The sequence below is a fragment of the Lemur catta genome, chromosome 3 (assembly GCF_020740605.2).
Source record: "Lemur catta isolate mLemCat1 chromosome 3, mLemCat1.pri, whole genome shotgun sequence".
NCBI classification, from domain to species: Eukaryota; Metazoa; Chordata; class Mammalia; order Primates; family Lemuridae; genus Lemur; species Lemur catta.
In genome coordinates, this window is record NC_059130.1 from 70,978,233 (window position 1) to 71,005,499 (window position 27,267).

Below are 27,267 nucleotides of genomic sequence, written 5' to 3' on the forward strand. Positions count from 1 at the left end.
TAACCTTAATTACATATGTACCATGTACCTGGTTCCGTCCTAAACACACTAGACAAACTAATTAATTTAATCCTCATAGCAATGTTGTGAGATCATACTTTTACTAAACCCATATTATAGGTGAGAAAACTACGGTAAACTAACTTGTCCCAGGTTCCATGACTAGTACGCAAGAAGATGACATTTGAACCCCAATAAACTGTAATCACTATAATATGAGGTTTGTTAAGGAAGAATATTAATGAAAAAATAAGATCTAGCAAAATGTTTCAAATTTGAGATCATTTTAAACTTTTAACATCTTTTGAGAAAATATAACCAGTGTAAATTTGTTTGCAGGAGCCAGCTGAAAAAAAAATCTTACATTAATTTTTTTTTCTCAGGGGTACACTCCCTAATTTATATTTTAAGGCATAGCTCATACTGATTTATGGTTTAGTCAATTTTCTCAAGAGAAGACAGATAAATATGGGTTAATGGCTACTTTCGTTAATGATTGCAAGGCTAGCTTTAATTAGTTGTGCTATGTAGCCATTCTTTATTCATAAAAGAAAATTTGTGCTCAGAATAGTTTTATTAGGAAAAAAATTACCGAAAGAAAACTCCAAGAGTGACCAGCAGAATTTGAAAGATCAACAAGAGCCGAGGGAAAGAGAGAAAACTCATTTTATTTGTTAAATGTCTATATTCAGTGATATTGTATAGTCACATATACTTAATTAATTTTACAAAACAGACGAGTACACAACGTGTGTATCCATGTTATGCTTTTTATTATATTATGTATATTTATATGCAAGTAGAATACTTTTAATCACTTAAACAAAAAGATGGTTGACAGAAGGGAACTGAGTTCCTAACATGTTTTTAGTAGAGAATCCCTGGTTCTTTGTTTCCTTGTTTGGGGAATGAGGTGTAGAGGATGGACTAGAAAGCCTTCTTGGGAGCCCAGAGCTTTATCTCAGTCACTTCTCTGGACCTGATTTCACTTTCTCTCTGATCCTGCTATTTTGAACACCTCCTGCATGCATTTTGAATGTAGTGTTCATTCCCTTTATAGCTCCTGAGGTGAAAGTCCAACTTCTCCAGGAAGCAGCTGCCAGGGAGACAGCATTGCAGACAGAACTTTCCCCGCAGCGGTTCAGAGCACCTGCCAGTTAACAAAAATCTTGAAGCCCTTCCAGATCCGAATATCTCACATTCAAGTCCATGTGAGAGAAAGCAAGCTGGTTTAGTTAAACTCAAAAATTAAAAAGTAGAAATGGCAAAGAAATTTCTAACTTGATTCATGTTCAAAGCCACTGGAACAAAGTGAGCCCTAAACTTGTGACAATTCTTCCTTTTTAGGAGCTTTACATTCTCTGCTTCTTTCATCAATTCTGCATTCACACATGCACTATTCTTAGAATGGGGATAATAAGACCCTCATACCTCTCAGATGTTTTTGTGAGAGTTAACAGAGATCATATATTAAAAGTATTTCCACGCTTCTTAAACTATAGTAATCATTCTGCAAACAAAATCTATTATTATTATCAGAACAAGATTATGATAATTAGACTTTAGTAACAGGCCAAAAATGAAGATATTTGCCATTTAGACTCTCCTGGTTTCTTCAATTATAATGTGCAGGATCTCTTTCTCTCTACCCATTCTTATTTTACTTAACAAATGCTGATTTGTATGTTGAATTATAAACAAATAATGTATTGAAGTACCCTATATAGATAAATGATTTGATATTGCCACTTCTAAACACAGACATATATTTTTCTAAGGAAGCTTGACTTAAATGAGTCAATGGAAAGAATAATATAAAGCAATTTGTGGTATAGAAAAGTATGGTTTAATTATGAGTTAAAATCAGTGATTTTAATGTTTGGTAATGTGATGAATTCATAAACAAATGTGAATGATTTCCCAGGCATTGAGAAGGTTGGACTTACAAATATTTTTAATTACAGGCTGAAAGAACTTAAATTATACATTAAAATGAGACTGAAAGGTATGAATATATACTATCACTTGATTACATGAAAATTCTCAGCTTTTGGAAAGCATTAGGTATAGTTCTATAATACAAAAAAAAAAGAAAAATTTACAAAGCTTTATTTTTTTTCAGATTTTTCCTTTAATTTATAATATTAAAAATATTTAAGATGTTTGAGAATTTAATCTTATAATTATATAGTAGCTAATAGCTTTCAAACTTTTATTTAAGATATTTTAAAAATAAGAGTTATTATCTCAAAAAAGTACTAGAATGAAGTATATCGAAATAGAATTCTTTCTCTCACAAAATAAGACATCAATGTTTTGGGGTTTTTTTACTACTACACAAGAAGTAAAATATGCCCAATATGGCATAATTATCATTCAAAAAGTAAATATATATGTTTTATTAATATTACTTGTACTTGGGTCTGGAAGCTTAATGCAATTATGTCATAATATAGCTATTCTCATGCATTACAAATGTCAATAAGCAAGTCTTCTATAAGATACTTTACCTTTCTCTACCTCACCGTCTTCACTGTGGGCATAAAGGTGGTATTTATAGTTCATACCTCAAAGGCTGATGTGAGGATTGAATGAGGAATACATGTAATGTGCTGAGAAAAGCATTTACACAGCAGTATTGAACTGTCTTCTGCCGAAGTGCATTTCTCACTTAGATATTGCTTGAAACATATTTTAAAATATAATTCTTATCACTAATAATGGTACTTCGTTAAATAATTGAAGCTCATTGGATAAATTGCTGATATTATAGATCTTCCACCACCCTTGACAAAGTCGCCTACTCCCACACACCCGCCAAAATAGAAAGAGCATATGAATAATTTTGGTCTCAAAGTAGTCGTAAGAGAGAACTTAAAATAATAAGCCAATCATAATTTATGTAAAATGAGATTGTTTAGGAAATATTTATATTATATAACAATATAATTTATATATACATACACACATGCATATTAGCTAGGGAATAACTGTCATTAAAGATATTAAGAAGAGAATGTGTTAAAAACAAAGGCAGGTAGAAGAAGAGGTGGAATTTATTCTGTTCCATTTTAATCTCTGCTTTACTTCCTTTATTTCAGTTTGGCCTGAAAGTCAGGCTATCAGAACTCTCTTTGTGAGAAGAATTAGCATGGAGATTACATAGGGTTCTGAATTTTTTATATGCTTTTGAAAGTTTTCCTTCTGTCAAATTTAGGACTTTGTGTTACAGTGAAGAGACAGTTGTGAAGGTAGCTGGCCAATCCCTTCACAGGAATATTATTTTCACATGGTTTAGCTTTGAATCCAGGGGAAAATGTACTTCTTTTCTTCTTTTATTAATTAGTGCCTTTAATAGGAGCTTTCATTAATCAACATGTCTTTAGAAAAGCTGGTCTCTTCCCTTTGAGCTGAATAAATCCTGCTATGTAGAATACTGGTAATGCTGCTATGACTTAGGTTTTTTGGAATGTATTACAAGAAATTTGATATATGAAGGGAAAAAAAAATGATTCCTTAGCAGCCACAGGCTTTTTTCTGAACAGAACTTAAACAACAGCAACAGCAACAACAACAACAAAACCCAAAGGAAATAGCCCAAATATGCTAATTTCTACTACACTCTCTAATGTCTACCTTTCAGATTTAATCACCACAGGAGATAGAATCACAGGCAGAGTCTGTTATAATTATTCTATCATGAGTTTGATCAACTAGCAGCTCATCACATGGGACTTCATACCACCAAAATAGGGACCTGCCCAATGTGTAGCATCATCATTTATAAGGGAACTCCTTAAAGGAATTTAGAAGCAGCGACACAGTCCTTATAAGAAAAGCATTGACTGTCTTGAGCCTGGGTTTATATAATTAACAACTATGAAACAAAATGAACTATTCAAGCTATTTTCTACACATTTTCCAATAGCCAGATGTTTAGAACTATGGATATAAAACATCCAGATGATTGAAAATTTAAGTATTTGTCATGATATTTGGTATGGTGTTAACACAGCTTATGCTTGAGGAGTGTATTTTTGCACCTGCTTTATTCATCTCCCTAAAAAGTAGGTAGTCTAGCAGATTTTTAAGTGGAAAAAAAAAACACTTTCAAGAAAAGCCATGCCATACTCAATTAAAGGATATATTTATTATTGAACATTTTTATTCAGATCACTTCATTGTCTATACTTCAAAGACATCCTAAGATCACTAGCTACTAAAATGTTCCATTTTGAATTCCAGAGAAGGAAAAAGACCTGAGTTTGTGACCAGAGAATTGTTACTTCGCCCTTCCCCATTAATGATCTGATCACCCTAACTTTACCAACCTCTTCATTCTAAATGGGGAGAACTCTTCAATTCACTGCTGTCTGACTGGAAATGCATAGTATAATCTGTCATTGTGGTTAAGAATGCAGGCCGACTGGCTTTGTTCAAGGCACAACCTGCCAATATGTTTGTTTCTTCATCTATAAAATGAAGATAATAGTAGCATCTGGCTCATAGGGTTATGTGAAAATTAAATAAGATAATAAATGTAAAGTGCCTAACAAACCACCTAGCCTATACTAAACAGAATGTCTAATGGATTAAAAGGATTTCTGAAGGATAGAGCCAAATGTTGTAGTTCTTTCTTTGTTCAAGTAGTTATGTGCATGAATGCTTTGCTTGATCTGCCACCTGCACCACACCCACCTCTGCCCCTCAGTTACTACTTTACTCTGTTCACTTAATTCTGAGCTCAATTTTTTACCTACTGTCTCAGATTGCTTAGCACATCCTCTATATCATACAGAAGTTATTATTTGGGATATGTATATTTGAATTTAGTTATATGTTATCATAGTTTATGTGGGTGTGATATTTCTTTTCCCAACTAGGTTGCACTTTGGGAATTTTGATATGCTTTACCATATTATTCCTTTTTTCCAGAAGTATCTTCATTTTTGCTTTCATTGGTCTTCTCAGCAAATATTTGTATTCATTAGCCATTATGTGTAGGCTCTTAGAATGTACACAAGTGACCAAATAGAATTCTTGGATCTTCTAATAGAGAGAGATGGAGAATAATCAATCAGTAAATAGATAATATGTCTAAAGGGGGTGGAGACAGTAGTGTTATTTTTTGCTGTTTAATACATTAGGTAATTCAGGAAGACCTAAGCAGATAGGAAACAAGATGCGCAAAACTCTGGAGGGAAGAGAGTTCCAGTCAAAAGAAACAGCAAATGTGAACTTCCTGAGACAAAAGGATGCCTGACTTGTTGGAGGCACAACTAGATAGATAGAGCAGAGTAACTGGGAGAGAGGGGTGGGAGATGAGGTAAGAAAAGCATCAATGGACCAGATTATAAAGGGCTGTGTTGGCCACTGTCAGGATTAGAGTTTTTCTTATGAACGAAATAGGGAAGCTTGGAGTTGTTGATGATCTGATTTAAACTCTACAATGTTCATCTTGTTCATTGTGGGAAGAGTGGACCTGGCTACAAGAGTCAAGGACAGGAGCCAGAGATTCCAAGGGAATCACAATAATCCAATTATAATGACAATTTAATTACTACATTTTTCACCTCCTATTCTGCATGATGACGATTCATGGACATGCTTTACATCCTTGCTAAACTATAAATTCTGTATGGGCCAGGATTCCAAGAAATTTATATTTGTCAACACTAGAATTTTTAAAACAAGAAAATAAAATTTTGGCACTCAGTATCAAAAATAAATTGCTATCAAATTCTCCTATATGGCTCTCACCCCCCCACACACATACCTTCCCTTCTTACAGAATTTCTTAATATAGCCTACACATGTCAAGCAGGATCCCTTTGTATTATAAAGGAAAAACTTAGAGTAGAGGTGAAGAACAAAAAGGAAGTAGAAAGGTAAAACACATAGTCTTTATTCTCAAGGAATCTTTAAAATAATGATAAAAATGAACCAAACACACACACACATTTTGTGTGTGGCCTATTTCATGTATTTTATATACTTAACCTTAAACTACATATTTTCTATGAACACATGATTTTATAAAATAGAAAGTCATGCTTAGCCCTGTTTACCCAATTTGTAAAATTCCATACATAGTATTTGGGATATTTAGGTTCTAACTCAGTAGTGAAGCTTGAGAATAATCCTACAGAAATCCAAGGAAGGGATAAAACAGTGACTTTTTTTCCTGAGTCGAGGGTATGCCTAATGTATATCTTGAAAAACTTTGGGTTGGGAACAATGACAATTATGAAATATAGTTATCCAAGCCAAGAGTCATACATAAAGGATTCCTTTTTACATTTTTTTTCCCACAGTGAAGAAGTTAAATTCTATTCATTATGCTAAGACTGCTGGTTAATCTGTGCAGTCTTCCTGACACCTCCCCCTCTTCCCAAATAAAGGTAAAGCTTCTGCTGCCTTTAGGGAAAGGGAAATGCCTGGCAGAGTGTTCTAAATCAGACTTTCATGGTAAAATAGCCACTAATAATTAATTTTCTGCTTCCTTTAGAATAGGACAGGTTAAGCATTTGGTCACATTCAGTAAATAAGAAATTACTTGCAGTAATTTCTGCAACATTCTAATCATTTTCCCATTTCTGAAACCTATTTTAAAAGTCTTTGATCTGCATTATGGTGGAAAGGACATTGAATGTGGAAAAAGAAGACTTGATTATGAATTCAACTTTGTCACCCACTAACATTGTAGCTAGGGCAAGTCATTTAACCTAAACATCTCTATTTATTTTCTACCCATGAAGGACATAGCAATCCATACCCCACAAAGCTGTTATGAGCAACCAACAGAAAAACATAAGAAAGCCACAAATGCAGAGGTCGCACAATAAGCACTTGATGAACCCAGATACTAAATGACACATTGGAATTATCACAGTTCTAGCAGTGGTATTTTAGAGTTCTATCCTATACCACACAAATGTGATCTTGTGAAATGGGACATACGTTCCCTCTATCTTCTTTCTGCATATTATTAAGAATGACAATACATTGTAATTGTTTAATTACATCATTAAAGGTTTTTTATTTTTTCTTCATGTAATATCATACATATGGAAAAGCTTTTCAATTAACAATGACCTTTATGACTTCTCCTGGTTTGGATTCTGTAGATGGTGAAGCTGACTGCAAATTAGGTTCTGCAGTGTACCTTGTTCCTTACTTTTTCACCCACTGATTAGTTTCATACAGTTGACAGCAGCCTACCCTGTTGCTTTCAGCTTGCAATTTTGTAGCAATCTGAAACACTGCATTCAATCCCCTAAGGTGTTCTGTGGAAATGCTGTCAAACGATTTCAATGTATGTGTGTTTTCATTCTGTAGCTGTGCTTTGTACTCATTTAGGAAAACCAGTCTTTAATTTGTAACAGAACGTTTTTTTGAGATGAAACAGAATTCCAGGCCTCAGCAAAATCACTGGCATATGACCACAGCCTTCTGTTCTAAATCTCGATGTGCCTGAATTCTATTAGATACAAAACAGTATTTTTGAATCTTGTTATAAAATATGACTTTGAATATATGGCTTCCAATTTGGCCTTAAAATCTACTAATTGTCATTATGCTTGCCATCATCATCTGGCTCCAGTTTATCCTTCCAATTTCCACTCTCATCCCTCTTACCCTATATCCCATACTTATTTGTACTTCCTTGAAATGTCTAGCTCTCTCACTTTTACCTGGTGTTGCCCACATACAGCACCTCTGTGTAGAATGCAATGTCTTCCACTCCCTACCTCTTCATCTCAGGCATTTCCTATTCCAAAAAGCCTTTCTTTACACCCGAACACCCTTTTTGAATTAAGTACCTTTCTTTTGTCTCTCATGTAGCTTGTGCATGATTTAATCAAAATATTCTTTCTAGATAGTAATAACTGGTTTGCTTGGCTGTCTTCCTCACTAGACTAAAACTTTTAGAGAGCAAGTCAGTACCTATTTGAATCTATAAAGTAGGTGGCTCATAAATGTTTGCTGGATAAATGAATGCTTCCAAAAAACTATTTGTCACTTGATTGAAAAGACAGCAAAAATTTGCTACTAAAAGTATTATGTTAACTTTGCTACATTTAATTATGACAGCAATCAGTAAACACAGTTTATAGTTTTATCAGTAAAATGCAGTTAATAATTTCAGTGTACAGGCTTACCACTCTGGAAATGCAAGCTATTTTTTTAAATAAATACTTATATGATTCTAGCCTTTTCTGAATTTGGTACATTATATTCAGAATTAGATTAGGTCAAACATCTAACTCATAGACCTTTTCTACTTCTTAAAATTTCAAATGAAGAAATATTAGAAAATTGTTATTTGAACTAGCAGAACTGTATTTAGATTTATCACTCATACAGAATGAAAAACAATTTTGACTGGTTTTGAATTGAAACACACACACATACACACACACACAGTCTTTAAAAAAAACAAGAATGTATGCAAGTATTGTTTCACATTTTCACTGGGAATGGAAGATGTATCAGTGTGTTCATGTCTCCTGAGTTTATGTCTAATGTTTGCATTCTATGATGTACTACTATTCAGCAAAAGGAAATAACATTTAGAACAAAAATAATGTCTCTTATTTTCATTTTGATTAATAGTGTTTTGTCTCCTGTAATTTGTAGGTGTTATTTGGAAGATGGAGCTTCAAAGGGTGCCTGGCTGAACCGGTCAAGTATTATTTTTGCGGGAGGTGATAAGTGGTCAGTGGATCCTCGAGTTTCAATTTCAACTTTGAATAAAAGGGACTACAGCCTCCAGATACAGAATGTAGATGTGACAGATGATGGCCCATACACATGTTCTGTCCAGACTCAACATACACCGAGAACAATGCAGGTGCATCTAACTGTGCAAGGTATGCATTTTCAGAGCTGTTATATTGTGAATGACTATCCTTAGAAATGTTTAATGTTTAGATATCACAATGGTTCAGAAGCAATTGACTCATCATTGAGTCAATGTTGAAATATATATTGTCATTGTCTTAAGAAATTTATGTTTTAGGTACTGTTAAATGTAATAGCTATTAGAGGCATACAAATCCCCACTTAACAAAGATCAAGAAATATGCATGAAGAAACACCACATTATAATTTTTGTACATAATTCCTTTTGTGTCTTCCTTTAAGTCGCCCTGGAAATAAATCTTTGAGAACCCATGATTGATACATCAAAATAAATCTTTGAGAACTTATGATACATTAAAATATTAGAACTTTTTGGAATATGGATGGTAACACTTTAAAAGCAATCCTCCAAGCTTTCCAGTACTCTGTCTCAATCCAACTTCTGTTTACTTTGACTCAAGTCACAATGAAAAATAGTAACCTTTTAGAATAGGATTACTTTATTTAAATATAGAGTAATTGGAAATATATGTACACAATGCTTTACACCTTGATTTACTTTTAGTAGATCATAAATCATGCTAGCTAACTTTCAATCTTCAAATACAAACAGAATCATCAAATTATTTTATTTCTTTTGCATACTAAAATGTAAGAGCATATATACCCCCAACACAAATGCTTTTCAAGAAAAATACAATTATAATGCTAGGAGAATGGAAAAAGTTTATTTTTGCCCTTTTATGTTATTGCCTTGTATCTTATAGATTAATCATGTATTGATTATATGGGAAGTTAGGCTCTATGGAACTCAAAAATGACATTGTAGCATTTCTAAGTAAAATTAATAACAAATTATGTGATAATATGGTGCCAACGCATGCATGTTTTATTCCTAACAGGAAAGTTGAGTGAGCAAGTTAATTGTACTATCTCTGAATTTACCCTTCAATAAGTCAAGCCTAAAAATTAATTTAGGTACATGGCTGAAGTCTAGAAAAGATTGCTAATCTATAACTTTATTAACAGTGAGCTTTATTTCGTTACATAAAGGTAAACCTGAATTCAAACACAGCTTCAATTGTTAGTTAGTACAGTAACTATTTTAACTTCATGATAAGGTTAAACTTCTTAATTAAACAATTAACTTTAAAGAGGAAAGTATACATTGAAAAAATAATTCAATGAATTTCTTCAATGGTTTTTCTTATTACAGATTATTGAAGACCATGATGATGTTTATTATTTGAAAGTAGCAAATGAGAATACAATAAAGTTTTCATAAGACTCCATCTTTATTCAGAGATTATACAGGGACTCCAGAGGGTAGAAGTTTGTCAAGTTTCAAATCTGACATGAGATTATAAGACAAAAACACATTTCTTGTATTATTCAGGCCTAATCCTGTTCTCTTGTTCAGTTCTGTGCCCTTTGACTTGAGTTTCTGGCTGAAAGACTATAGAAGATTTTTATTATGTGAGAAAAAGTGTACTTGGACAATAATATATTCAAGTCATTAAGATATAGACATTTTGCTTGTAAGTTTTAAACTTGTAGGTTTAAATGATATATTTCTGAATAATAAATATATCCCCTTCTCCTTTTTCTACTCTCTCTTGTTCCTTGTTAAGCCTATATTTTTAAACCAGACCGTGGATAGATAATCCCTGCCTGGGCACATGTTTAATTCTTATAGGATTTCCTTATAACTTTATATTATATAGATTATTTAATATTGGTCACATTTTAAAAACTCTTACATGCCTTACTGTGGTATTCTTTTTTGCTGACCATATGATGATGAACTTTTGAACTGTTAGTAATGCATATGTTGAACGATTTTTCAGTATAATATTTTGTTTCTCTAGAAAATGGCTACAAATAAACACTTAGAAGAAATAGGAGCTGGTGTTCAGTAGATCAGTAGGGTGACTATAATTAATCTTAATCTATTGTACATTTCAAAATAGCTAGAAGAGAATAATTCTAATGTTCCTAGCATAAAGAAAAAATAAATACTAAGATAATGGATATCCCAATTACCCTAATTTGATCATATGAGTGTCTCGAATTATCACGTCTCCCCAAAATATATATATATATCTAGTATGCGTCAATAAAAAATAAAATAATCATTCTATTAGTAAAAAAAAAGAAAATCTATGTTTGCTATTTTGAAAGCATGTGATTCGGTCAAATTAAAAGCTAATAATTTTACAGTATTTATGAACATAATTACTTATCAGAAGTTGATTGACATGTGGGCAGTTTTCTAATTACATTAATAAAGTTCAGGGAATACATTAATAGGCCTGTCAGTCAATTTAAGAATTAAATAAATGTCATAAGTCAACCCCACTTAAGCTACATTTCCTCTCAGTGAACAGAAATAAACTGATTTGTACATCTTTTCAGTCTCTAAATTTGTGAGATTGTTTGATGCTCAGGTGTGTCTGGATAGTGTTGAAGCATATGGATTCAGCTAAGAAGATCATTAAGCCCCATGCTAGTCCAAAACCGAAACAGATGACAGAAACAAACAAAAGCAAAAACAAAAAAACCTAGTAAGATTATTTCCTTTTGACTTAAAAAAAAGTATTTAAGTTTAAAATGGAAAAATATTCTATACCTCATATTGAGCACATACGTGCAATTTTTTTTTTTTTTTTTTTTTTTTTTTTTTTGCGACAGAGATTCGCTCTGTCACTCCAGCTACAGTTCAGTGGCATCATCTTAGGTCACTGTAACCTCAAACTCCTGGGCTCAAGCAATCCTCCTACTTCAGCCTCCCAAGCAGCTGGGACTACAGGTGCTGACCACCACACCAATCAATTTTTTTTCTATTTTTAGTAGTAACAGATGGAGCCTCATCCTTGCCCAGGCTAGTCTCTAACTCCTGACCTCAAGTGATCCTCCTGCCTTGGCCTCCCAGAGTGCTAGGATTATAGGTGTGAGCCACCGCACCTGGCCACATATACAATATAATTTTTACACACAGCTTCTGCTAGTATTTATTCCACAAGTACATTTTATTTCTCTTGATATTTTTCTTTCACCAACTGAGCTGAACAATTGACATACTCATGAAATTTTAAGAATGTGATAAATTGGAGTTTGGCTTTAAAGGGGTGGAAATTGGCTAATAGACTATGTAAGAAAATAAATTTTTTCATTACCTATATATAATATGGTGCCGATAAATCAAATTCCTAATTACTCAGTGTTTCAAATTCTGTGGTTCAACATTTACTAAGAGCAATCTTCCTTGTTCATAAGTATAAAAATGTATGAGGTTGAAAGACTTGTTATGAAGCCAGAGCTCTCTATTACACCACTGTAATAATAGGAATCATGAAATGTAAATGCTGCTCACTCCAATATATCACTGGAATGGTTCTATGGTTTGAATGCGTCCCCCAAATTTTATGTATTAGAAACATAATACAACAGTATTGGGAAGTGGGGCTTAATAAGCTGTGATTAAGTCACGAGGGCTCTGCCCTCATGAATAGATTAATGTCAGTGTCATGAGAGTGGGTTATTAGTTATTGTGAGAGTAGGCTTGTTATAAAAGTAAGTTTGGCTGCCTCTTGCTGTCTTGCTTTGGCCTATCTTGCCCTTCCATCTTCTGCCATGGGATTATGCAACACAAAGGTCCTCACCAGATGCCAGTGCCATGCTCTCGGACTTCTCAGCCTCCAGAACTGTGAGCCAAATAATTTTATTTCATTATAAATTACCCAATCTGTGGTATTCAATTCTAGCTACATAAAATGGACTAAGAAAAATCATTCCCACTTTGAGTTCTACATAATGTCTAAAGTCTAGGTTGTGTATATCACAAATTAGCCACTCATAGATATTGTGTATTAAATAAGTACATATGAAATGTTTATCACTCAACTCATACTCTTTCAGGGAGGTATACTCTAGTTTTTTTCCAGGCAGAGTAGAAAGAGATTTGACTAGCACATAACTCTGTATCCAAAATAACTTCTGAAGTATATTTGACTTCCCCAGGGTATTGTAATTTCCTAAGGGTACCTGACTCACCCAGAGTATTTGTGACAGATGGGGTGCTACACACCCCTTTTCAAGATAGGCTTGATTGTCTAGCTGCTGGGAGTGTATTCAGCAGACAGCATTCAGTGGCCAGCTCTTCTGGGGATAGCCTCAGCTACAGAGATTGACCTTGCCCAAGGTCAAAGGCAGCTGATATCCAGTGACTGATTGAGGCAGGGGGTATAAACACCCTTCCCCTTCAGCCCAATGTGAGATAACTCCAATGGGCCGTGTTAGGTCATCAGCTCCAGTGGGCAGCCAAGACCATTGTCCAGCCTTCACTGCAGCTCAGCTTCTTGCTCTTTTCAATCCTGTCCCTCCTTTTCCTTTCCCAGAGGTTGATGAAAAAGGTACACCATAATAAATATAACATCCTGAACTCTAAACTCCATCTTGTTTCAGAGTCTGCTTCCCAAAGATTCTAAACTATGACAATGTCAGATCCTTGTCTCTGTCTTAGTCATTGTTTTGAGAAAGCTTTTGCAAAGTGGAAAGACAAAATACATTCAAACACCATTTATTATAAACATTCTGTTTTATGTTGGAAGGGATTTAAAGTGGCTTACAAAGAAGTATTCAGTACACCAAGATAAATAGGAGGAATAGAAGGCAAAAGATAAAGAAGGGAAGAGTAGAACGCAGTCAGAGGTGAGGTTAGCTCATAAAATCTGTGTCGTGATTTCTATATACTTTCAGAGCCTGGTAAAAAAATATAGTTCTGGGATTTCTTGCAGCCAATACAGAAACAGGATCAGTTATTCATTTCATGGTCCATAGGTTAAAACTTATTTTTCTCAGTACCCTAATCCTGTTACTCAGAATGAAGAAGCATTTCTACTTGGATCTATCTTAGAGTCACTGTACGATGTAAGAAACATCTCCACAGTAACTGTACAGTATACACAGCACTCATTCATAAGGTTTTTCCTTATAACACCCTTCAATATAACCTGAAGTACAGGGAAGTAAAAAAAAAAAAAGAAATTAAAAAAAAATTGAACAAGATGCCAGTCCGATAACAAGGAGATAGCTTTTTGATTATCACCTTAATCTATGAATAAATTTTAGAACCTATTCTTCCTAGACAAACCTCCAACAAATATTATTTCTCTCCATGGGTCTTTGAATAGAAATTCAAGTACAGATACTTCAAAGTTATACTTACCAGTGGGTATCTGGAGAGCAATTATTCTGTGTGACCACAAGCATAACGCCATATTCTTTAAAGACCAGCACATCTTAATCTAATGTTAACATTCTTTTTATTAATATTAAAGCCCTGACAGGGTACACATCAGAAGAGAAGGACACCACACTCGGTTTCAGGCTAAGCTTCTGGGCATAAACAGCTTCACAGGACATGAGCCTGCCTTCTCCAAAAGACTCAAAGAGGGAAAAAGCCATAATGGTCAAAAGTATGTTAAAACATCACATACATTAGAAAATTCAAGTCATTGTTCTGCAACAGTGAACATTTCAACATTTTAATGTCACAAAATGAAACTGAAGAAAAATTATCAACACTTTGAAAAGTTTTACAGAGCCTACAAATGTCAAAATGGTCATTGCCTTAATGCAATGATGGCTCAGGACAAGACCCTCACCCTGGCTTGCATTCTGTTTTATTCAGTTTCTATTTATACCTGCTGGGGAGATTAAGATTATACATAGGAATCCAATTTTGGACATGCTCTCAAACACAAAGAAATATACAAACAGCCAAAACGCATGCTTTTAGTAATTTTATCATGGAAACAGTAAACCACCTGAAATAAAAATGGCATTATAGTTTGATATGTATCATTACCTCACCCAAAGAACTTTTAGCTCTGAGGAATTTAACTTCCTGGTATACCTACAAGATAAAATAGTTACAAAATATAATCTCAGAGAAGAGAAAAAGGTTACTTGTTGATGGAGTTACTACCAATAAAAACTAGGAAGACAGTCTCCCAAATGTCCTTGGTTTTTGGAACATGATCTATATCTTTTTTTATATCACTAACTAGTAACAGAGATAAATTTCTTAGAATATAATACATGTGACAATACATACATGTTATCTGGTTGTAAGAAAATATTTATTATTTACTGTCTAAAAATCACTTAAAAGTGCTCTCAAATATTTAAGATAAAAGTTACATGGATAAGAGTATATATACTCATCCTCATTCCCTCTGCAGGGAATTTCTACCTGTTCTACCATAAATCATTCTTTGCTTTCCCCATTCAAGTTATGGTTTAGGTCCAATGGGACCTAAATTAAATTGAGCCCACACAGACTAATCAGTACCTGAATACTGAAAACAGAGATAAAGACCAATTAAGTTCAATAAATGATACAAACACAGTTGCATTGGTCCTTACAGATTTTCCCCACAATAGCATAGTGGTAACAATGATGGAACCATGCCTGAAAACACCGTATTTTTCTATTTCTTTTGATTTGAAATGACAAGATTTGCAATTTATGAAGATGGGAACTTATTAGCACTTTAGAAGATATGGCTCATACAGGACTATCATTATATTCTCCAGGTGTTTTATCTAGTAGGAAATATTTAACATGGTAAAATAATTAAGTAGTATTGTTGAGGTCTGGAGAGATAAAAGTCTGATATCTAAACAGTTTAGAACAATAATGCCTAATTTGGAAAATTTTGGAAAAATATTATAAGTCTTTTAGGTGTCGTTTGTAATCTGAACTTCAGCAAGAGTATTTCCCTAAATATACCTTCAAGAGAAACTCAGGGCCATTCATCTGTGCTTATGTGGGGTAAACTCTTTGGGGCAATGAAATATTATGTAACAACTAAAAAATTAATGCATTTTTTTCCGGTGGACATTTTTAGTTTTCTTTTCACATAACCCAGTCTTGCTAGAATTGCTATCCTTACATGGCAAGTTGTATCAGGCCAGATTCTAAGAAATCATTACCTCCCTTCTGTGAGTATGTTGACATTGATTAAGGTTATTGGTTTGGCTACCATAGTCCATAAAAAATAAGGTTAAAGGAGCTAATTTTTACAGAAATTTTCATTTGAATACTGAACCTTCTCCAGAATACACACTTTTATTTTATTCTAAAAGTTCTTTCTTTTTTATTATATGATCTTAAAAACAGGATTACTGACCATTATTTTTCTGCAATTGAAATAAAGAAAAGTAATGAAAAGAGAAGGTAGATTTCAATAAATAGTATTTTTCTTCCAAAAAATTTCTCTATAAGTGTAGTGATATTTTCCTAATTAAAAATTGGTACATGAAGTTTTATATTTTGCCTAATAGAAGATCTGATATTAGACAACATTATAGATCAAAACTATGCTAAAATCCGTAATGTATTTCTTACTATATGTAAAGGTAATGAATAAATTGGTGGCGTTTTCTTATAAGCTTTCGATATGCTGTTATTTGTGTATAAGAGACAGGTAAGGCAGAATAAGAAAACTAATATTGACAAATATTGCACATTGTTGGATTCCATGTAAAGAGTTACCCCTTTTCTTATAGAAGGAACTTTGTGAATTGGTAACAGCAAGAGGGAACATCAGGATTTAAATAAGCATCTTTGCTAAATTAGGGAATTGTGCCAGCAAGGAAAGTTCTTCAGTGCCTTGGATCTACTCATGAGTTGGATAATATCTTGAGGGGATGACAGGAGAGGGGAAAAAATCAAATAAGTGTATAGTTTGTGGTACGTGTTAATGAGGAGCAATGTTGCCCTAATTTAAGTTTTACATTTTGAATCACATTGTCAAGTATTAAATAAAAGGATATCTGGAAATGAGATACATAAGAAAGAAGAGGAACACTATATATTATTCACTTTGAGACTGAGTAGAACAATATTTCTGGTTTTGATAACATACAATCCAAAGTACAATTTGAAAATAAAGTAATTATTTTTTAAGCAAGATTTGTTGCTCTTTAAAGTCCCTTTAATGATTATGATATTTATTATATTTCCTGAAGTACAGAGTTTCATACGGGTTTTAAAGCTCAGGCTGATCATATTTTCATTTTTTTGGTAGTAAGTCTTAGTATTGTTTTGTATATCTATTGCAGAATGGTTATGTTTGTTGTCTGTCTTGGAGAATATTTTTTTCTTAAAAAACAAAGAAAATAACTGTGTAAGTAATACACATCAAATCCCAGTGCAATGTACACTATCACTATGAAAATCTCTCTATAAATAAAAGATTACCGACCTCTAGCTGGCCCATTTATTTGACAAACACTGCAAATAAAATCTCAGTATGGTGAAAGAACTTATCTTCTTGGCAGTAACTGTAACGGGATTTGATCTATGAAATAACTTTTCTGTTTTATTTTCCAAACCATGTTTATAATTAAGATATTACTACAGAGACAATTAGGATTTGCTGTTTTCATTAGCTACATTCTAAATGGCATACCCCTTGTAACCTTTATTTGGGGCAAAGATAAAATTTTGCACAGAAGAAAATTTGAATCTGCTAATGATGTTGTTTATCTTATGGTTTATAGCAGAAGAATAAAGATTAATCACATGTCGTACCAAGAGGAAAATGGGCATTTAAGACTGGTGACAGAGTTTGTTTGTATTAATAGAATGAAAGTTACCCTATGTCCCTCTCAATGTGTCTTTGTCCCATATTACTTTGCCTCCCATCCGTTCATCATCTTCGGGTTAGTAATCTAGCAAGAGCTGTAGGAGAGACTCAGGAAAGATAGGACATGCACCTTCACTAAGCCATTGGCTTTCTAACCCACATTAGTAGGTTTGCATCTAGACCAGTAGTTCTAAACAGTTTGTGGTCATGAATCCATTAGAAAATCTGATGAAATCTGTAGACCCTGTCTCTAGAAAAATATACATACCCTTAGCATTTTGCCTACTTCTTTGCATGAACACAGGCTCACTACCCCCCTTAATCTATCCATGGATTACATGTAAGATCCCAGTTGAGTTCCCTGAGGATAACTACTGGATCTTAATCCTTTTTGACTCTCAAACAATCAGGATAGTGCCTGACAAATGTTAGGGACTCAATAGGGTTTTATAGATTGTGTATACACACACACACACACACACACACACACACACACACACACACACACACACCTTTCTCTTTGGCTTCATGCCAATCATTTTGTTTAAGCTGTGACTTAATGTGTTGATGCTATCTTTAGGACATAACACCAGGAATGCTGACATAACAGGAAAAAATTTAAATTAAAAGGATTAGTTAGGCATTCATGACTTAGGTTGCTTATTTTCTTTTTAGGTCATAACTTCCTTATCTTCTGCTAATCCCCATGTTTTCACAAATGCAAAATAGTGAATGCATGTTGTAGTAAAAAATAATAAATGAGATACCAGTATTTTATAAAACAAAATATTTTTCTCCTAGCAATGTTGAGAAAAAATATACTTTATATAGAACAGAGTTAGATACAAAGATTATAGCCAAGAGTTTCTAAATGCCAAACCCAAGCAAGATGTTAACATTTTAAAAGGGCTAAGAATTACACATTTAATATTTTCTTTCAGGTGTTTCGCTAATTCTTTCAGGTTTTGATTTGAGCAAGTGGTTGGATGCACACTTTTCACAACGGGATATTAGAGACTTGATGAGGGATAGATTTCAGAGCTTTTTATCAGTACAGAGTAAGCAAGACATATGTATTAGTATTCTTTCTCCTTAGGACTCTTTCATTTTAAGATGGCCCGTTTTAAAAAGGGATCCAGGAGGAATTCAGTTTAAGTGCATAAAGACTTGTGAAGTCCCACTGTAATTCAATACATACTATGTGCATGTACTAAGTTGCACATGCATTCATTCCTCCTTGTAGTAAGCAGAATAATAATCTCCAAACATGACTACATCCTCATCTCCAGAACCAGTCAATATGTTAGAAGAATGTAACCTGATCTTAAATCAGGATTATTATCTTGGATTATCCACAACAGGGTTATTATTGTCATTATCCCAATGAAATCACAAGGGTCCTTAAAAGCGGAAGAGGGAGGCAAATAAGAGTCAGAAGAAGATGTGACTGCAGAAGGAGGTCAGATTGATGTGCTGTTAAAAAGGACTATACAGACCATTGTTGCTTTAAAGATAGAGGAAGGGTAATGTGAGCCAAGGAATATGCTCAGTCTCTAGAAGCTGGAAAAGTCAAGGAAACAAATTTTCCTCTGGCGACTTCAGAAGGGAACTCAGCCCTGCCAACCCCTGAGTTTAGCTGAGTGAGATGTATATTGGACACCTAGCCTAAAGACATGCAAGATAATACGTGTGTGTTGTTTTAAGCCACTAAGTTTGCAATAATTTGTTACGGCAGCAAAGACGAAAACTAATACACTCCCCACACACATGCACGCATACACTCAAAGATAAAGATACCTCCATATTCATCTAGAACAAGTTTCTCAACCTCAGTACTATTGACATTTGAGACTATATTGTATGTATGAGTGTGTGTGTGTGTGTGTGTGTGTACACACATATTGGAAGTGAGGTAATGTCTCCTGTAGTGTAGGATGTTTAGAAGCATCACTGGCCCCAAAATATTAGACACCAATAGCATTCCCTGACTGTGACACTCAAATGTATGCTGGGATAAAAATCACCCCAGGTTGAGAGCCACTAATCTAGTAGAAAAGATAGACAGATGCTTTAATTTTCCAAAGTGTGGCAGATTATGATAGTCTCCATGAAAATATCTCCCTGCCCTACCCTTAGTGACTAGAACAGGGGCTGGCATATAATTGTGGCTGAAATAAATATATAATTAATGATAGAACAAATGAGTGAAGTTCCTTAGGGATATAATTCTGCCAATGATTGGAGAAAATTCTTCTGTATTTTTTTTTTCTCATTTAGTAATAGTTTGGGCTATTTCTCCTTTTGAAACTAGTTAGATCAGTGTTTACCTAAAGTGTTATAGTGTGGGCTAGGCATTAGATTGACCTCAAGTGACATTCAGCTTTGATATTTATAAACTTGGTTAAATGTCTTCATCTCTTTACATATACTTTTATCCTCTGAGAAGTAAAAATAATGCCCAACTCTCTGGCTTGCTGTAAAAATTTTAAAAATAATTAGATATGTAAGATATTTCTCAAAATGTCTGATTCAGAGTAGGTATTCAATACATGTTTTAATCTTTCTTTTTCCAAAGAGCTCATGGTGTACAGGTGAGTCCTTTCCTCTTTTCTTTTTGAATTAGGATATAATTGATATTCCTCTCATTAACTCCAAGTGACTTTTTCTTTAAAAATATGGACAATAAGATTAGCCTGTAAAATATTAATAAAATTAATTATTCTTCCTTCTCATGGAGAAATTCTATGTGAAAAAGATGTAATAAACTTATATCAATGTTAAGGTTTTAAGCTAGAATAATTGGAAATAATTATACATTTTTAAAAAAGCTAATCACTACCTAAAATTAAAGAAAAGATATTGTGCAGTAATTTTTGCCTATTTGATCTCAAAGCCATTCTTTGTGCTTCTCTAGCTACGCTCTGTATTATTCCCATGGGTGTGTTCCTGGCCTGCTATGTTTTCTGGTTTCTGGCAGGATTCCCCCAGTGGGAGACTCTGGCAAGAAAGCCATTGAATACAGGAGGAAGGGAGAAGTTAAGCTATTTTCTTTTCTCTTATTGCCACAGGCAGTGAGTGTCTCCTGCAAGGCCCATCTCTTCCTTGGCTCTGGCTTCAGCTCATCCTCCTGTTGGCACAGCTCACACTGGGAAGTCCCATACTTTAATTTTCCAATGCATGGCAGGCTGTGACAATTTCTATGAAAGCATGGATCATATCTACTTCCTGCCCTGTTCCCTGTGACTGGAATAGGGGCTGGCATATAATTGGAGCTGAAGTAAATATTTAATGAATGATAGAATGAATGACTGTGAACCTAGCTGCTAATGAACAATCTTGGCCTGTGGGCTCTGGCAATAATAGCTGCTTGCAGGGAACATTAGTATCTTTTTGCTTTTACTGGTCTCTGAGTTGCTCTCATTCACATGCTTTGATGTCTTAGCTTTTCATCACATGTGTAAACAATTCCATGTATTAGACCTTCCTTTTTTTTTTTTAGAAATACAGTTGACCCTTGAACAACATAGGGGTGGGAGGTGAGGACCCCTATGCAGTTGGAAATCTGCGCATAAGTTTCACTCACCCAAAACTTAACTACTAATAGTCTGCTAATGACCAGAAGCCTTACTAATAACAGTCAATTAACACATATTTTGTACATTATATGTATTATATACTGTATTTTGACAATAAAGTAATCAGGGAAAATAAAATGTCATTAAGAAAAGTGTAAGAGAAAATATATTTACTGTTCATTAAGTGGAAGTGGATCATCATAAAGGTCATCATCCTTGTCATCTTCATGTTGAGTAGGCTGCAGAGGACGAGGAAGGGGAGGAGTTGTTCTTGCTGCCCCAGGGGTGGCAGAGGAGGAAAAAATCAGGTTATTAGAGGACCCACGGAGTTTAAACCCATATTGTTCAAGGGTCAACTGTACTTAGATTGGTTTCTATTTTCCTGACTGGATCCTGAGTGATACTGATCTTTTCCCTAAAATTTCAAGTGTTTCCTACTTATAAATATTCCCAAAAAAGCATATTTTCAAGCTCTATCCTCTACATAGGTAACCATTTTATATAATGATAATTACTGCTTTACCGTGTAGAAAAAAATATATCTCATTCTTGAGTATATAAAGCAAATTTAAAAACAAATTTTAAAATTAATTCCACATATGTTGAGATCTCAGATTTACTAAACTAATTATCAGAAAGTAAGATAAATTGGGGAGAAAGCTAAAAGTATGCATAATTATTAAATGCTGGCATTTATATGAGCCTTGGGCTTCTCTTTATTAGCTTTTTGGGTGCAATTATCATTAACATTTCAGTTGCATCTTTAATGAATATTAGAGCTACAAATACACAATAGCATGAGTGGAAATGGTAGTCTTTCGTTATCCACACAGACTGCAACTTTAAGAAAAATAACCTTCATAGAGGCTATAGAACTGTGGTTGCATATTTACCCCGGAAGCTATGATCTGTCTAGCAGGACTCTGGGCCCTGATTTTTACAGCTTTACTTGTGCCTTCTGGAGAAACTAGTGAAGAGCAATGTGGAACTCTTCTCCAGGAAACCAGTAAACTGAGTTTGGACAATAACTCTAATGCAACCTAGGCACATTCTTTGAGCATTTGGCTTACACTAAGCATTGTTGTAGGTATTGGAAAAGAAAGATATGCCCATAAAAATGAGCCTTTCCTTTCAAGGAATTTACCTGTCAGCTGAGGGATATTGACTTGGAGTCAAATGAGTAAACTGAAGTTAGATAGGGACTAGGATAGATGTATATGCAGGGTACATAAGAAACCAGTTATCTTTCTCTGGAGGATCATACCCAACTTTGGGGGTGAAGTATTTGGTAGGCTTGAGGTTTAATTACAAGGCAGGAAGTGATGGTTAGCTATAGTAAATTGTTTGGAAGTTACTCTGACTGTATATAATAGTATATCATTTAGAGCTGAATGAGGAGCTACTTCAACTCTCAGCAAGTGCTGCAAAAGCAATTAGAAGAATGATGCCACATTGTCTTGTTCCATAAAGTAGAATGAGGGTTGGGGGAAGGGGTAGGAACAGGACAAGCTCTTCAGATTGGAGGAATGGCTCAATCAGAGCTTTGTCACAAGACATCTTTTAGAAGTTGTGCTGACAAAGGGTTACTGAAATGTGCAGCTACTGGGAGATGAAAATGCAATGCGTTGGAGGTTTGTCTGAGCATGTGAGAAGCAATAGGGAGCAATGGAGACTCTTGGGGAGCAGCTGTAGGAGGCTGTAATTGCTGGGCTTGACTGCTGACTGGAGCCATTCAATGTGGGGAGGAACAGCTGCAGAGAGCTTAAGCAGGGACCCCTGGGGAGCCATGGTTGGAGTGCCCCCAGATTAAGAAGCTTCCAGGGGAAGCAGCAGTTATGAGTGTCATCCTATGGAAATTTTAAAGTCATCCATCCAGCTCCACCACCTCTGCAGCTAATAATGGTTGAAACACAGTGTTACATATATAAGGAAATGGTGAAATATTACATGATTGACAAAACAGGTTTGAGATTTTTAAATAACAACTTTCTCAAACTCTGACATAGGCTTTCTCGGCTGGTATGGGATTACTTTTGGTTGTTGTTGTTTGCTTACTGAAGAACAATTTTACCCTTAAATAATGGATGTTTCTTGGCCAAAACAAGAAGACTTGACTTGAAATTAAAGGATTATTTAACCACAAAATCTATGAAAGTACATGCTAAATTTGATACTTCGGTATTTTTCCTCTGGGAACAGTAACTAGTTTTTATCCCATTCTCAAAGTTTCTGACACTAAAACAGGTTAAGACCTTTTTGTATTAGGAAGACAGAAAAGAAGGTTAACCAATGGAGAACTTGGCAACATCAGTCAACAATTTATCCAAAAAAATACACTGTTGTTTAACTGATGAATTTATGAAATCATTGTGTTCAACAATGTCTAGTATTATTATGAAGCTATCCTCTCCAACTATCTAGGATAACAAACCTTGGTATATTGGTGATTCTATCTTCATCTTTTTGGATCAGCTTGGGTTCAATTATGGGCAGCGGATGGAAGCGACATAACAGATTTTCTATTTGGGTGGAACAAAATCATGATATGAGGGCTTGAGAAAGAAAATCCAGTTGGAAAACTATTATGTTTGTACACCCTGCAAGGAAGGTCTGAGAAAGAGTGTGGATATTGTAGAAATGCAAGGAGGGATGTAGAGATGTTTAATTGATGAACGTGAGCACTGTACTTTTAAAGTAATAATATAACCAGTAATATTTTTGTTTTGTTGAACTCTGATCATACTGCCAATTTTTATCAAAATCATTCCATCTGGAACCATTTCATGTGGATTAAGCCACATGAGAGTCAGTTACACTGGCTTAATAGATACTTCATTGCTATGGATTTTAATTGATAAACTTGACCTACAAACTTTGCCTGTTATACAATCTGTTCCAAGAAAACAATGGAATGAAGTGAAGTGAGTCAAGTTTTGAGTATATTAGTGAATTGGTGTTTGGGTAACCAAGAATGAAAGTCAGGATAACAACACAAAGTAGAAAACTCAATTTTTTAGGTACAGTATGCCATACTCTTTTTTAAAAAGAGCATTTTTAACAGAAAAAGTACATGTATTTTTCAAGGTAACATAAATTTACCCTTGAAGCTTCTGACCTAGTAAAAACTCCTGGAAGTAGTTACTTTAAGTCAGCTCTGAACAAATAAAAAATTGCTCTCAAAGGTATTTATTTAGCTAATGAAGATGGCTTGCAGAGCTTTTGAACAATTACGTGAAGGCAAAAAACAGTCTATGGCTCATCCATCTCTCATGGAGAGTTGTTGGCTTTGCACACCTTGGAGGGTTCCCCCCACCCACACCCAGCCATCTCCAAAGGAGACACTGGCCCACTTTCTGAGACTTGACATGTGGTTGGGATTACTGCGAGGCTTTTGAATTTGCAGTTCATACAGCCCACTTGTCTTTGACAGTATTACGTCTTCCTCTTTTAACTTTGCAGTCTAGTACACAGCAGTGAGGTCTTCCTTAAAGGCAACTTAACTCAATCTGTGCTTTCTGAAGTGTGGTTTGCTATTCAATTTGGCTGCTTCCAAAATATGATATGACTTACATTTTGCATCTGTATATAGTCAAAATTGGTATGGCTTTATCAAGATCAAAGGGAGGGAATGTTTGAAACTCTGGACACTTTGGATTCACAGGAACTTCTTGGAACATACATAGGGCTTAAAATGTGGAGTTAATCAAATAGGAAGAACTATATGTTTCAGAAGCAAATTTATCTTCTGTTTTATACCTTCAAGATAAGTGAAGAGGTCAGACTCCCAGTCCATCACCTTCTGAAAGAAGGGTTATTTGTTATACTTATTATTAAAATGTTATATTGCTGTTCAAAGATAACTAAATATACCAGTTTGATTTGATATGCTCCATAATTTTTCAGTTCTCTCCATGTCCCCGTGCAGTACTTAACATTCCATATCATCACCATAAAGTGATATTTATGAGTAGCCATAGGCACCAAGTGCTGCACAGTGCACTGTGCCAAGCATGGCCTCAATTGTCTCTGACTATTACATAAAACAAGGAGCACTGAGACAGATGGAGATAGAGAAGGCATATGCATACACAGGAAACATTGGGAGGAAAATGTTACACTGGCCTCCACCTTGCTCTTTTTCCCAGATCCTGTCATCAATCACATAATCAGAAATTGCCTATCACATACAGCCCCATGGACTCCTTTTGCTTGAGCCAGAATGAAAACATTACATGTGGCTGAAGAAAATACTAAGCCTTTCATTGGAAATAGTCTGTCTGATGAAAAGTTAGAATACTATGTATTTGGAATTGAAAAATCTCTGAATCTGGTATTTTGACCTAATGACTTGGCATGCATTCTTTATATTTTCAGTGTTTCAGGCTGAATGGGTATTTTTTAAGGGTCTCCATATCATCTGGAATTTTACCATCAAATTGTCTAGTGCTTACTATCTTGATGATTAGTAAGGAAGAACATAAGGCATTTTGTTTCCAATAAGACTCAGTATACCTTTCACTGTATAGTTTATTTGATTTTTAAATCTAAAATATTAACAAAGACTTGATTGAAACATCAAATAGTACAAAATAGGCCCTTAAATAAATGATTCAACTTTAAGGATCTCTCTATAGGAAGTGGTATAGCCAGAATGGCACGCAAACCCTTCCTGCCTGCTTCCCTCAGTGCAACAGTCCCTCTGCCCTTTTCTTTTGTCTTTTGACCACTCTTACCCTGTGGGAATACTGAACGTGTTGCTACTCCCTTAACAAAAATCTCTGTGTTTTTGTTCTTTCCTGAATACTCTTCCTTCCCTCCAAGTAAAATTAAACACATCTCCTCTATGTCATCCCTGACTCTTTTCACCCTCCTATCATAGTCCATTACTGGTTAATATATCTGTGTTTTTGGCTAAAAGGTAAGCCACAGGAGGGCAGGTAGTGTTTATTTATATTTCTCAATATTGTTCTTAATGAATTAACTTATGCTGTCATAGCTGATATGAATCAACTAATGGAACCATAGTTGGTGGAGAAACTGGTCTTTCCAGAATTATGATGCCATGACACAGGCTTACATAGCAGAAAGGATGAAAGTGTTGGAGTAAGACTGACCTGAATGTGGACCTTGGCTCTGCTGCTTGAGAAGTGTATGAACTCAAGATGGAAACGCTTAGGCCATTGAAAGCTTTGTGGAGAATGAAACTTACATTTTAGAATTACCTTAAAAATTAAGAGATGAAATGTTTTAAGAACCAGACCCAAAGTCTGTACTTGAAAAGTGACATTATTATTGCCATTTGTAAAGAGTCTGTTAAGAGATTTGTGTGTGTATTCGTGACCTGATGAAAGATCAGTGATCCATTGTAACTCCTCAATTTCTGCTCTTCTTTGTCACTCTAACTTCTCATTTACTGGACAGAGGAATCAAACAGCATCGTTACAAATATTAGCTGCCTAGTTCTCCGACTTCCTATTTTCCTATTTTTTAAGTGATGACAGAACGACACAGAAAAATGCATATGCCAAGCCATTTTTTAACTTTGCAATGACAAAAAGGCTTCTTATCAAATCTAAATATGTTAAAATGCCACTCAGCCACTTTGTTTATCAGAATTAATGAGATTCTTGCTAACCTTTTTTATTTTAGACCAACCATCTTTTAGTCAGACAAATAAAGCAATTATTTAAAAAATAGATTTCGTTGTGTACCCTCTAACTTTTTGTAACAACAGACTAACTGCAGATCAAATTGTTGGAAAAACTTTTGTTGTCAACTAAAGAAAAAGATTTAATAGCATCCCAAAAGGATTTCATGTACAAAATGGTAGTCATTACCAATAGCAAAAGTAAGAATACAAGAGCAAATAAATCCATCCAGTTAAAATAGGTAATAATAGGCAGTGATTTTATCTATGTGGAACTGCTGAAAAGGGAAGCAAAATTATTTCCTGACTTCTTTGATATTACAACATAAATAAGAAAGAGATACAGAGACAGAGACAACAAGAGAGAAAGAGAGACTGACTACATTGACCGTGGTGATTCCCAAATCTTACCTCCCAACAGGAGGCTATGCAAAAATTATTCTCCAGGAAGAACGAGATATTTTCATAGGACTGAATATTGTAATGCTATAGTTCTTGGATTCTTTGTGCAAACTATGGGAAG

At 34.6% G+C, this 27,267-nt stretch overlaps 1 protein-coding gene across 1 annotated transcript in view; it reads left to right on the forward strand.

Annotated features, from left to right (window-relative positions):
• The window catches only part of NEGR1 (neuronal growth regulator 1), an 817,382-nt gene that overhangs the window by 328,478 nt on the left and 461,637 nt on the right, over positions 1 to 27,267 (forward strand). Inside the window, exon 2 of the mRNA XM_045547746.1 lies at positions 8,641 to 8,873. Within this exon, the coding sequence (XP_045403702.1) occupies positions 8,641 to 8,873 (233 nt within the window). The remainder of the gene's footprint in view (positions 1 to 8,640; positions 8,874 to 27,267) is intronic.